The sequence below is a fragment of the Parasteatoda tepidariorum genome, chromosome 8 (genome assembly GCF_043381705.1).
Source record: "Parasteatoda tepidariorum isolate YZ-2023 chromosome 8, CAS_Ptep_4.0, whole genome shotgun sequence".
In the NCBI taxonomy this organism is placed as follows: Eukaryota; Metazoa; Arthropoda; class Arachnida; order Araneae; family Theridiidae; genus Parasteatoda; species Parasteatoda tepidariorum.
In genome coordinates, this window is record NC_092211.1 from 90,343,940 (window position 1) to 90,357,285 (window position 13,346).

The following is a 13,346-nucleotide window of genomic DNA, read 5'->3' on the forward strand; positions in this document are numbered from 1 at the left end:
AGGGAAGATGAGTATTTACAATGAGGAACATAAAGGGTGACTTGAATTCAAGATGTAGATAGCAAATCAGATGAAAAGTTAACCCAAAAAAACATGGTATTCTGAACATAAGATGAAGGTTGCAAAACAGATGAAAAGATACCTCCATCAACAAAGTATCGAAAAATGTAAAAATGCAAAAAAATGTAAAAGGCAGATGTTTGATCTGATGAAAAGTTAACTCGGTGTACAAGGTCATTAATTTTATCAGATGGAGAGCTGACCCTGGAGGCAAGCCAGCGCTAAAGTGGCTTTCGATTATTCGTTCTATGCCCTTTTGCATAGCTGGTATCCTCCAGTGTTGTTTGAGAGAGCTATAGGTCAGGTTTGCCGGAAAATTTGCTTTTCCTATATTATCAAATAGAGGGCATTGAATCAGTATATGCTCCAGGTCATAAGTAACCTTGCAGTTATTGCATAGGGGAGATTTATTGTGAAATTTGGATTGGTATGTACCCTGGGTGCCATGGTTTGTGATAAATTAATTCAAGTAGAAATTTCCAAAAATTTTACGGTAATTTATCTCAGGGATTAGATGGTAGGCATGGTTTTGATCATCATCCCACATATTTTGCCAAAGATTCATATTTCGTTTGAACATCGGTAACTTTACTGATCTTTTTGGTTTCTGACAAAACTTCAATATATCCATTTCTTTATTTGTGCTTCATTGATGCTAATTTTTGCTTTATTTATCCCTTCTGAACATTCATTCCATAAACTGCGGGGTGGTATTTTTCTGTTGAATGAGATTTTTTAACAGATACTTCAACATTTCTATTTCGAATCTATTCTCTCTCCAAGTCACAGATTTTTTTTAAAATTATATTTTTAGTCTATATACAACTTTAAAAACGTTGTATAAAACAGGGAGTTCATAAATGCTGCTTCCCGATAATTATATAAGTAATAATATAAATTATTTTTACCGAAAAGTAATGTCATTTCCATGCTATTGATATTTGTTTTCAAGATTTTATTTTTAATCAATTAAGTATTCACCCTCGTTAGTAACAACCTTTTAATGCCGGATCGAAAATGAATCGAAATGGATTTAAAAAAATGAATTGGTTTTTAAGACTAACGAATATTTTATGCGTGGAAAGGACACTACTTCCTGGTCCACCTAATATAATAATATATATAATAATCCTGACCATATGCCCTAACTCCCCAAAAGTTCGTCACAACATTTGCGCAAATCCCTGCTATAAGGAGTTGAATTAGGGCGACCCAGGCAAATATGCCCATACGCCGAGGAATTTGATGTCTCGCCGTTACGAAAGAACCCGCAAAGTATTTGAGGTCAAGCAGAAGGTGGATTCTCAGGCACAAGGCCCCGAGTCACGCTCGAAAAGGAGCACCACAAGTCGCGCCGGATGGCAAAGGAGGCAAGGAAGGGAAACACGCTGCGCTATGAGGTCGGGTAAAATCCCTGCTATAAATAAAAAAATTTTAACTTGTACATTTCGACTAAAAAATGCCATTTTCAAAAACAAATTTGTAGTTTTAGAAGCAATTCTAATTTCAGATTTGAAATCCTCGCATGCGAATCAGGAAAGATCAAGTATTTGCATAGATGCAACAAAAAATTTCTTCCCCTGTGTTATAATTGATTCTTACTGCACTATCTGTCCTAAAGCAACGTTGGTTCACCTAATATGGTGTCCCTGAAAGAGTGACCAACAAATCTGTCCTTCAAATACACGTATTGACGAAAGGTCATTCTCCAGTCGGGCATTGGAAAAAAATTAATAAAATTGATTCTTCACTTTGATGTCTCTGTGTATTTTTTTAAAATTTATATCTTAATTTCTTAATATAAAAGTAAATTTTTCTTACATATTTCCCTGTCTTCAAATAATTTGTGTACGACAAGGTTTTCGAGATTTAAGTATTATTTACATTTACTCAATAATTGCGAAATGTATAAGGAAATTACTTATATGCAATTTGCTTTATTTTTATCCACTTCTCAATTTTTTTTTCTTCCTGTTATAAGTTTTTAAAAAATTAGATTTAAAGGCAGTTTGACAAATTTTTCAATGCTTTATTTTGAAAAAAAAATCTACTTGAAATAAAAAGTAAATACAACATGAGTTGTCGTAGAATTGATGGAAAATATTCATCTTTTACAACTTTATTGCAAAGATATACATTGTTGTATAATACTACCTTGAGCATATGAATTCTTTCTCATCTTGTTTTGAATCGTGGAAAGAAATTTGACTTTCAAGCTACACATTGATATAAGACTGGTGATATAAGACCATACATTCCTAAAGACTTTCGTTGGAGTATTTTTCAGACTTTTCATGTCTTATCTCATCCCGAAGGAAGAGTAACTTTAGACCTCACCAGGAAGAGATTCGTATGGAAATCCATGGCCAAAAACATGAAGCTTTGGCGCAAGACTTGCCTCTCATGCCAAAAATCTAAAGTTGGACGTCACACGAAATTTCCTCTAGGAGAATATGGACTTCCTAGTGCCAGATTTTTGCATGTTCATATAGACATCGTGGGTCCTCTACCACCGTCAAGAGATTACAGGTACATACTTACATGTTTTGACCGTTTTTCTAGGTGACCTGAGGCATTGCCAATGCAGAATCAGACAGCTGACACAGTTGCAGAAACGTTCTTTACTGGTTGTATAGCTAAATTCCAGAGAATGGATAGCGTTCAGTGGTTGGATAGCGTTCCAGAGAATGTCACAACTGATCAAGGTCGTCAGTTCGAATCCAAACTTTTTTCTTCGTTGACTAAGTTTATAGGAAACACAGAAAAGCAGGACAGTAGCTTACAATACAGAGTGTAATGGAACTATCGGAAGGTTTCATAGAAGCTTGAAAAATGCAATTAAATGCCACCTGACTGAGCTCTGGATGGTAGTTTTACCAACAGTGTCACTCATTCTACAATTGGTTAAATTCTACAACAGTGTCAACAGTTCGAAATCGTGGTGTCACTCGACCAATCTTCATCAGTAAAGATCTGCACACTTGTATCCACGTTTTTGTCAGAATAGACAGTGACCGACGTCCTTTGGAACAGCCCTATAAAGGCCCATTTAAAGTAATTTCACGAATTAGCAAACTTTTTGTTTTAGATCTTAAAGGAGAGAAATCTAGTGTTTCTACCGGCAGATTAAAACCAACCTATTTTCTATCTGATGAAATTGCAGGCTCTACCAATCAGTCTCTCATGGTAAAGACAGAAGTAGCTACTAGGTCAGGAAGGAAAGTTAGAATTGTACTGCCATTCCGAGCCTAAACGTCTTACAGACTGGAAGGGGAGTACTGTAGAGTTCGCTAGATTGAAGGGAATACCGAACCTGAAATCTGTCATCGAGCACATCCTGATTTTTTTTTTGCTCTCGGAAATTAGCTGTAACCGTCTGCAAGATACAGATGTCATTTTTGTTATCGCCCACTTTTCCCAGCATATATAAACTCTGTAAAACCACAAAGTATTTACCACTAATACTAATCGATTGGCCGAGTGGGGATGGCTCTAGGATTTTAAGAAGGTGAAAGTTTGGACCACGAATTCACATGATTCATTGTTGTGTCGAGAAAAATTGATTTGCAATTATGTCTGATATTCACTAATTTCGATTTGAGATGCTGCAAATTAAGTAAACGTTTCTGCCTGCAATTGAGTTTTCAATTCCTGTTTCCCTACCGTTTCAGTTGACAGTTCAATCACACTTTGAGCTACAATGGCTACGTATCATCATCAAGGATGTGGCTGAAAGTGGTTGACCGAAAGGCCCGTGCGGTGATACTTTAGTGAGCTGACGACGCATGGATTTCGCCACCAACATGTTTAAAAAGCTACAACAACAGGAAGGAGCAACTAGAGCAATATATTTCCAACACTCAAAAGAGTCTGAAAATTGCCATGGAGATTGGGGAGGAACCACCACTCATCGCGGAGCTTGTGCTTGCCGCCCTGAAGCAGAAAAAGAAAGACCTGTTTCCTGAGGACATAATTAAGTAATCAGTGCTTCCCACGCCAGAGTCAAATAAGCCTGAAATGCCGACTACATCAGCTGATGACACAGCCATGGAAATTAACGATAAAGGCCAACGATAGGAACAGACGCTGGAAGTGTCGACCTATGACCCAGAAAGCATTACCAAAAATATCACAGAACCTCCTGCAAAAAAAGGAAAAGGAGGAGGAGAAAACAAATTAATGTAAAAAAAACTGATGATAATTATTTAATTACGACTACTAATAGCTGCTCTTCATCACCACTAGATACCGCCACTTTCTGACAACTATCTGAAACCAAAGCAGATTTCGACATATCTCCATCCAAGGAGGATTCCAATGAAGCTGCAGTCCCACCCACAACTCCAGTAAAAGTGCTACCAATCAAGTATATAAAAGCTCTAATCCGTGAACTTCCAGTTGGTTTCTATACAGGTTATATCTCCCATGTATTGGGGAAATTAGACATCGAAACACAAAACGTAATACAGTTTAAGAGAAGAGTGGACGAGGCACCTTCTACACGTATGAAATGCGCCTCCAAGCATCGATCATACGAGTGCCACAAGGATATCCACTCACAGCCTAAGTGTTGCTACTGTGGAGAAACCCACACTGCTAACTACACGGGGTACAAATCCCGTCCCTGCAGGAGAGATCCTCGTGCCATTCCATCCACAACAACTGGACTAGCTCACAGATTGGTAACAATAGTAAAAGAACTACAAGAACTCTTAAAAAATGAAGAAGTGCTCCGACTATTGCAGAAGATCATGGGTGAGACCACTCTTGTACAGTAACATTTTATTGCCTAAATTTGGACTTTTCGTTATAAATCAGAACTCTAATTCGTATTACCATTACTACGCTGCTTAATATAACAAATATAGAAAATAATTCAGTTCAATAAAATTAAAGTTGTTTACACTAGATGGCGTCACTAAGGTTTGGCAAAATTTCTGAAATATATTCCTGATTATACATTACGACTTATGTTTATATTTTTATCAACATGTTCGATTTTATTAAATGCTCAATATCAATTTCACTATTCATATATCTATGACAATTAATGTATATTTCTCTAATCAAGTTTGTTTATAATGACGAATGTATATTTCTCCAATTATGGTTGTTTATAATGACTAATGTATTTCTCTAATCATGTTTGTATATAATGACTAATGTATATTGCTCCAATCATGCTTGTATATAATGACTAAATTCAAATTGATTGTAATTTTTAAAACTATAAAATGTTTTTAATTTATCAAGCAAAGAGCTTGACCTCTAGAATTAGCTACCACAATGTTGCTAAACAAAATGTCTTTAATCCAACTGTATATATATTTTCATGATGTATGGGATAGGGGCCGCTGCGTGGACCAGGTGCCCAGTTTTTCGTAAATAAGGAAAGAAAGACTACTACTACTCAGTGTGTTATACACTTTAGTATTTTAATTTATTTTAAGTTAGTCACTTAGTTTTGTGACTGTATCTTTTTCCGGAAAATAAATCTTTTATTTTAATCTTCTGATTTTTATCATGTCGTCTTTTTTCCCCGCAAATGTGAGAACGTCTTACCGTACAATACGTTTTAAAATAGGCATCAAATGAAGGATTAATTAGATTAAGAGATGGCACTTGATCAATTCTTAGAACTCCGATGGATCTCAATTCTTTTTAGCAATAAAGTTGTTCGATTGATGCCTTGATTCATTCATCTAAAATTGCAGATTTGTGCATCATTAGATTTTTTTAAATTTAATTTTATTACAGTTTAAACTGATAAAAGTAATGCTAAAATAACTCTTTTAATGAGAATTGCTCAAAAAAAAGAATTCGATAAAATAAAAAAAATAAGAAGAAACTCCAGACAATTGATTTGCTACCTTTCAAACACTGCTGATTGCAGGATTGTTTGATTTACTATAATTTTGTCAGAAATGAATTAAGAATCTTAAATACTGTAAACTTTGTATCTCAAAATATATTTGGGTGACGTTTTTGCATTTTACATGGTAAGAGTGGACAAAATATCCAAAATCAGTTTGTTTGCGAAAATTAACTAAAGAAAGCAACCATATTTAGAATTTTTTTTCCTACCTCTTTGACAATTGAGTTAGGTCTAAAGGCATCTCAAACTTATCTGTGAATGATTGATTGCAGTAAATTATCACTCCATTCAAAATACATAAAATATACAGATTAAGAAAATAATATTACAGAACATATAAATTAAGAGGTTTTATTTAACAACTATTTTTACTCATTCTATTTCAAGAAGGAGTCATTCAACTCTCTTTTACGGCAATAAAATTTTGTTACAAAATACTCAAAAACATTTCATACAAATAACTTCTAACTGAAACATTAAAGCAGAAATATGATACCATCAGCATTCATTTTAAGTATCGTTGATGATTCGTGTAATAGTCCAAAAAGTAAACATTCACGAAAGTAAACAATCATAAAAGTAAACATTCCTGATTTTAACTAATCATAATTTACAATCATAAAAGTAAGCATTCCTGATTTTAACTAATCATAATTTATGATAATATTACTCGTAAAAAATTTTATTTTTGTGATCATAATAATAATCATAATTTATGTCACTATAACCATTGCTGGCATAATGATAGCAAGAGAGAAATATATGAAGTTTCCTACAACTGGTATTCAACTTCAGTTTCAATAATGAATTTAAGGTGACAAATAATTATGATTGTCGTCAGTTTAATTAGTAAAAAACTACCATTAATATTCCTTCAGTTTAAAATTTATTATTTAAAAGTGAATGTGGGTAAGTTAGGGAAATAGAATTTTTAAATTAATTGGGAAAAACTTCTATTTAAGAATGAAATGGATTGAATTCGTTTAATTTAAGTCATCCGTTTTAACCATTCAGAGTGACTTCACTGATTCCGTTTTACAGAACTCGCCCATTTCTTAAAAATCCATTCATTTCACTTTTCTCCGTAAAATCTGGATATTGAAAGTAATTGAGTTTCTGAGAAGATAATAGAATAGCTTGATAGTGTTGTATTTTCATAAAAGAAATGTATACCTTTAAGTATAAGTTTTACGTATTATTTTATAATTGCTTATTAATATGTCCTATATGAATTAATTTCAAATAAAAGAATGAAATATTACATCCCAAGTAATGAATTGTTTTTAGTCTGATTTAACATAGTTTTTGTTATAAAAGTTAACAAATAAAAGTAAAAGAGTTATTCCGAATGGTATGACAATAATAAAAATGGGTTCCAATTCTTCACATCCAAGAGCAATAGTCGAAAATATGAAAGTAAGTCCCACGATGAACTGACCCTGAAATATCAAAAACAGAAGCCATTTATTACATATTTAAAATAATTAATAAATTTAAATAATTGGTCAATAAAGAATATTTAAAACGTATCAACCTTTTTCCAAAATGGGAAATTTAGGATGAAGATTTTAATCTGTCAGCAAATTACAATTGCGATGCCATTTTCAGTCAAAAGCTCTAAGTGGTAGTTGCGAAATGATGGCGGACGGTAAAAAGTTATAACTAACTTGTCCTATCTTTTAACGCTGTTTTTGGAAATCCAGTCAGCAAGGGAAATAAAAAAGCCATAGCTAACGCACCTTACACTTGAAGAAATGCGAGGATTTTAAACTACATATGTAATCTTACTGTAAAGAATTATCTGGGCTTTGGAGAGTTATAAAGCTTTATTTTTTAAACTTTTTTTGGGCAACATTTTTCCACTTACATGAAAATTATCAATATCTCTGCATACTCTGAGTTTATGCAAATTTTTATGAGCCCAGGTAATTGGAGTTAGTTCTTAAATATTAAAAAATTAGACCACAAACGCTTTTCACTCTTGGAAAACTGTGACTATTCTCCATATTGGCGTTTTACGCCAATTTTCAAAATAAGCACGTAGACAACGCTAGCTTTAAATAGGCTAAACTTGACCAAACAATCTTGAGTAACAGTTACAAACTCACAGCAGTTTCAAAAATAGCATATAATTCGCATTTCATATTACGACGGAGCCTTCGAAAAACAGCCTTAAACAAGCGTTCTCAGATTAAGCACACAAAGACGGTTAATACCGAAACTTGATTTTAAAAACAGTTAGGGAAGAGGGCAATGGTAGTAATTTCGTTAGATTGCCCGATATATTTTGCTCGAATCATGTCGAAATCAATCGTGTTAAAATAAGACAGGCACAGTTGAAGTCTGAGTTCTCTACCTACTTGAAAAGTTATCGAAGTTGAATAGAAGATTATTCTTATTCGTTGATAATGGGACGGCATTGGTTCTGAATGTAGAAGTCAGAAAATTATTAAACTCATAGTATAGAGATAAGGTTGCTTGAAATACCCTGAACACGAATGAAACTCGTCAAGCATAAAGTCAAGCATAAAGTCAAGCATTAAAGTCAAGCATAATTGTGAATTTATAAATTTGAAATCTTTTGCTGGTCGCGAAGTGCTCGCAATTTCGATGAGCGATGACACTAAGTTCTGTTTGTTGCAATTAAGAAACATGTATAGTCATCAGACATAGAACCCCAGATTTAATTTCATTACTTCTAGTCGAAATTTCCTTGATCAATAAATTTGGCGATATTATGGCGATAAATGATGCTTGTAACGGTCAGGAAACGATTGACACAGTTAGTTTTATCCAGCCGAGTGCACCAGTTAAAACATGAGCGTTCCACCTAATCATTTTGTGGTCTAAATTTTTATAGGTGATAATAAGTGTTTATCTGTATTAGGAACAACAGATTTGAGTGATCGAAACTTTAATTGCAAGATTCCTTCGTCACGCACCCGAAAGAGAGTTCATAAAAACGTATTTCAATCAAAAGTGGTTTTTAATGACCCACTTTCAATTAATATTTCGTAATTTAACTTTGAAAGTGTTTTCAGAAAGCATGCTATATTAATAATCTATCCATAATGCAGATTACGATAATATAATTCATCTCATATTTTCATACTAACTTTTACATGCATATCTAAACACCACTTTGTAGCGGGACGTTCTAGAAACAAAAAGAATCACATTTGTTCAAAATAATATAGCGCAGAAAAATTTGATGAGAAATGCAAATGAGAGCGTGCATTCACGATCCTTGCTCATTGTACAGATAAATAACGTGGTATGATCTTGTTGACTAACATAAAGATCCAGATTTCGTTGGATGTCAGGAGAATAAATTTAATAAAGGTTTAAAAGGTGTTGTTTAACAGCAATATATTTCTTTACTCTTAGTTTAACGATGTTTACCTTTAATGTTATTTAAAATCCTTCCTTAATATTTAGTACTTATCATTCTTTTATTATCCTTTCTTTGTATTGCTATTATCACATTTTTGATTTTGATTAATGTTCCTAACGAAAAGCTTTAAACTAAAAACCGTGATGATTTATTAAAATACTACGATACTTCCTCATTGCGCAATATCTTACGATAAATATATTTAAATCGATATCTGAACGAATTAGCTGTTTCACAATTTATAAACGTTTTTATTTAATCTTTATGTAAAGCTCTGTCCGATCTGGGTATCCAATTAAAACAATAAATACTAAATTATAAAGCATCAGTATATGAATGAGCTCTTCTGGCTTTTTCGGAATCATTTCTTTGACAGGAAACATTCAGCCAGTTTTTTTATAGCAACCAAAAATTAAATACAAATTAATGGATAAAGTTACTACGGTAAACGATCAAATTGATGAAGGAAACTAACTCTGCGAAACCAAACCTGTTTTATTGCAAAAAATATCGAATCTTTTAATTGAGTAATTTTAAATTTTCATGGAAAACCAGAGCCCTCTGATCTATGCATAAAAAAAACTCTTAAAAATTTTTATAGGAGATCTCCCCTTAACTGTTTAACAGCTATACTTACAACTTGAAGGAATGTCAAGTATTTCTTCCACCAAAGAAATTTTTGCATACGAGGTCCAAATGCGGCCAGCGTGTAGTAAGAATAAGTGCAAACGTGAATAAATGCATTGAGTGGCATTCCAAATGCTAAATACAATCCTACACAAAATGGACAAAAAGGTTATTTCATTTAACTTTGTTTTCTTTTTTATGACTGAAATTATTCCATAGTAATTAACCTTTAATATTTTTTACAATGTTCAGCACGCAAAATAAAAAATAGAATGCCCAAATGACTTTTGATTGAGTTGTTGGATTTTAACGTACTGATATTTGGTTTTAATGGTGGAAAACCTTAAATATTCTAATGAATCAGTGCTGATGATATTTTATGAAGCGAAATCAGACACGTGCTTTCTATCACTAAACCAAACATTTTTTGTTGAATGAACGAGTTTGGATTCCTCAAAATAGGAAGGCCTCATTCCATTATACGACATCTATTAGTTAAATCAGGAAGACAGTGGTTGTAAGTTTAGGTGTAAATTTTACTTATCGATTTCTCAGTGAAGTTAAATTTTCACATTTTTATTTTTCAGTGACAAATTGAATGATTCTCTCCTCAAGTTCTGGAATTTTTCATTTTAATAAGTAGCTTTAAATTATCCAAAGATTTGCATTTCAGCAATAGTAAATTAAATTTTTTTACTAATAGTAAATTAAATAATAAAACGATAAGTTATTGACATCCCATTTATTTCTGCACATCTTTCGATGGACGACTTTCGCAATTGTGTACGAAAGTGTTTTGTTTTGCTTAAAGTTTTCACGACCTAAGTACTGAAATACTTAAATAGAGAATTACGATATCCAAACCTCAACCACATTCCTTACTAAACTGAACCAAATTTTCAAAATTACTGTCACTTCCTTAGTTTGAAGTGTGTTCATTTAGAGAAAGTGCTTTTTAGTGTCTGATTTCGTATCTGTCGTTCGCATCATTGAATCCCTTATTGAAGACCCTTTAAATTGTATGTTCGTATAACATTACGTATAATAATAAAACGTATAATATTAAATCAAAAACAATTAAGACTTTCCATTTTGTGTTTTAAGTGTTACGACAAATAAGGCAGCAATGTATGAGAGCATAATTTGATCGGATGAATGAATTTCGGGAGTTATCAAACTTCTACATAACAGTTATTGAATTATTGCTTTTAAGTTTCTTAAAATAGAAAGAGTAATACACGTTATATTGTAGTAATAAATTATTTTTGTCCATATTGTTAGTAATGTTTTAAGTAGTTGAGCGAGAAATTTAATTTTTTTGCATTATAGGAAAAATGCAAACACAAAAATGAAATACAAATAATAATTATATGCAAAAGCAATAAAAACACACAGAGAACGAAAATAATTCGAAAATTCCAATTCCTTTTACTGTGATATTGTCGCTGGTTTTTGCTCTGTTCGCTCTGTTATACAAAGCGGCAGGCCGTACACCAGGTGTCTCCTTAAGGATTTCACTTTTCTTGCCTAATAGAAGGGGATTCTTTTCTCGATGGAGTAGCTTACAACCTTTAAAGTTAGAATGGTAGTATAAAAGACGCATACCGCAAACAATATTCTCCTTCCTTTTAATTGAAATTTCGAACTTTAATAATGAATGATAATTTTTATACTTTACGCAACGAATATACACGTCCTGCGTACCGCAAATAAAGATTTGTGTCCAAGCTGTATGTACGCGCTTAACTGGTGCAGCACATTATTTTCGGTTTTAAGGACACCTTTTTGTGATTTTGTCATATTCCAGAAATCGTTCGTCCTATTTAAAAATGTGGATTTGTGTGTCACGAAGCATCCAGGAATCGAAAAATGTACACACAAACAAATGCATAATATTTTAAATACATGAAAAGTGATCCTTACCACGATGTTTTAAATAAATTCCCAACCAACATAAAAAGACGACAGAACCATGATGAAAAACATGTAGGAATGAAATCTGTCGCCATTTTTTCCTCAAAACGAAAAACAACTACGAAATGAATAGAAAATTATAATCAATAATAGAGAAAAATATATATTTGTTGAACATAATTTTTTTAAACAGAATCAAATCAAAATAATAATATAAAGGAAATAATAGTAAAAGAACGAATTTAATTTTCTCAAATAAGCTGTTGATGGGTTCAGACTAACTGTTGAAAGAGAAAAACAGCCCAGAAAAAAAATTACAAAACGGTAAATAAGCTCCACTGTCATAATTAATTGAATTTGACATCCATTCTATACGGGTCGTTCAGTCCTATTTTAAATGCAATTGAATAATTATTCAAATGAAATTAACCTTTTTCTCGCGGCTGGTACATTATATGGACCACATGTGATGGTAAAACATGATACACCGTAAGCAAGGGGTTAAATAGTGTTCTTTAAATTTATGATAATGAGAGGATTACTTAAAAGCTTACGCAATAAAACTTTTTACATCATTGTAACTGCAATAATATTATATGTTAAGCTTAAAGTAATGAATGAGTAATGAATGAGAATGAGTAATGATGGTAATAGCTGACGGTTATTAAGATTAACCGAATAATTTCATTGACTATAACATATAGACTACATCAATTAGTCTCTCAGGTGATTAACCTTGTGATAAATCAAAAAACTTATCAGAAGAGGTGAGCTTTTTTTCAATACAATGCAATTTTTAGAAAAAAAGCATTCGTTGGAAAAGCATTATTTGCATGCTATTATCATATCAAAATACAATAAACTAGGAGGCTTCGCCCGCTGCTCGCTGCGCTCGCCAGCATTCGGAACTGCTTTCGCAGTTCATTTCGGATTGCTTTGCAATCCGATGCTCGCTTTACTCGCTCATTGGATACGTTCTCAACGTCTAGCTTTTGTATACTTTTTTGAACACTGAAGTTCCTAAAACTTTTCACTGTAGAAAATTCTAAACCTGTTCATTTCAATATTAATTTGAAATTGCAAACAGTTCACCTATTTTTCTTAATCGCACTATTCTAAATTTCAGTTGTTGAGAAAAGTGACTGTTGTAAGTTTTGTTTTAAAGTCTTTCCCACCAAAGGGCTAAAACCATGTGTTGTAAAACAGTATGAAATAGTACTGAACGCCGGATGTAAAGCATCGGCTTCGATGAAGATAATTTTGTGAGAAATGTTTCGATAATTCGATGAGAATTCACCTGATTAGACATATGATTCTCACTACGTGCTCTTGCTCGCCGAAGCCTATCGATTAAAACGCATTAGCGTTTTATATAATATAGATTAGCCATATGATGCTCACTACGTGCTCTTGCGCGCCGAAGCCTATCAATTAAAAATGAAAACTGTTGCCAACGCGAGAAAAGAAATATCATCG

General features: G+C 32.8%; 2 protein-coding genes across 3 annotated transcripts in view; one reads left to right on the forward strand and one right to left on the reverse strand.

The window, feature by feature from the left end:
* Positions 1 to 13,346, forward strand: part of LOC107442153 (very long chain fatty acid elongase 4-like) — a 122,381-nt gene that overhangs the window by 49,354 nt on the left and 59,681 nt on the right. The gene's annotated exons all lie outside the window — the stretch shown is intronic.
* LOC107442150 (very long chain fatty acid elongase 4-like) overlaps positions 6,271 to 13,346 on the reverse strand; it is a 24,986-nt gene continuing 17,910 nt past the window's right edge. For both annotated transcript variants that reach the window (XM_043056393.2, XM_043056394.2), the window contains 3 exons: positions 11,880 to 11,988; positions 9,967 to 10,103; positions 6,271 to 7,374 (listed from right to left, as the gene is read on the reverse strand). In XM_043056393.2, coding sequence (XP_042912327.1) covers positions 7,219 to 7,374; positions 9,967 to 10,103; positions 11,880 to 11,988 — 402 coding nt within the window. In that variant the 3' untranslated portion in view covers positions 6,271 to 7,218. The remainder of the gene's footprint in view (positions 7,375 to 9,966; positions 10,104 to 11,879; positions 11,989 to 13,346) is intronic.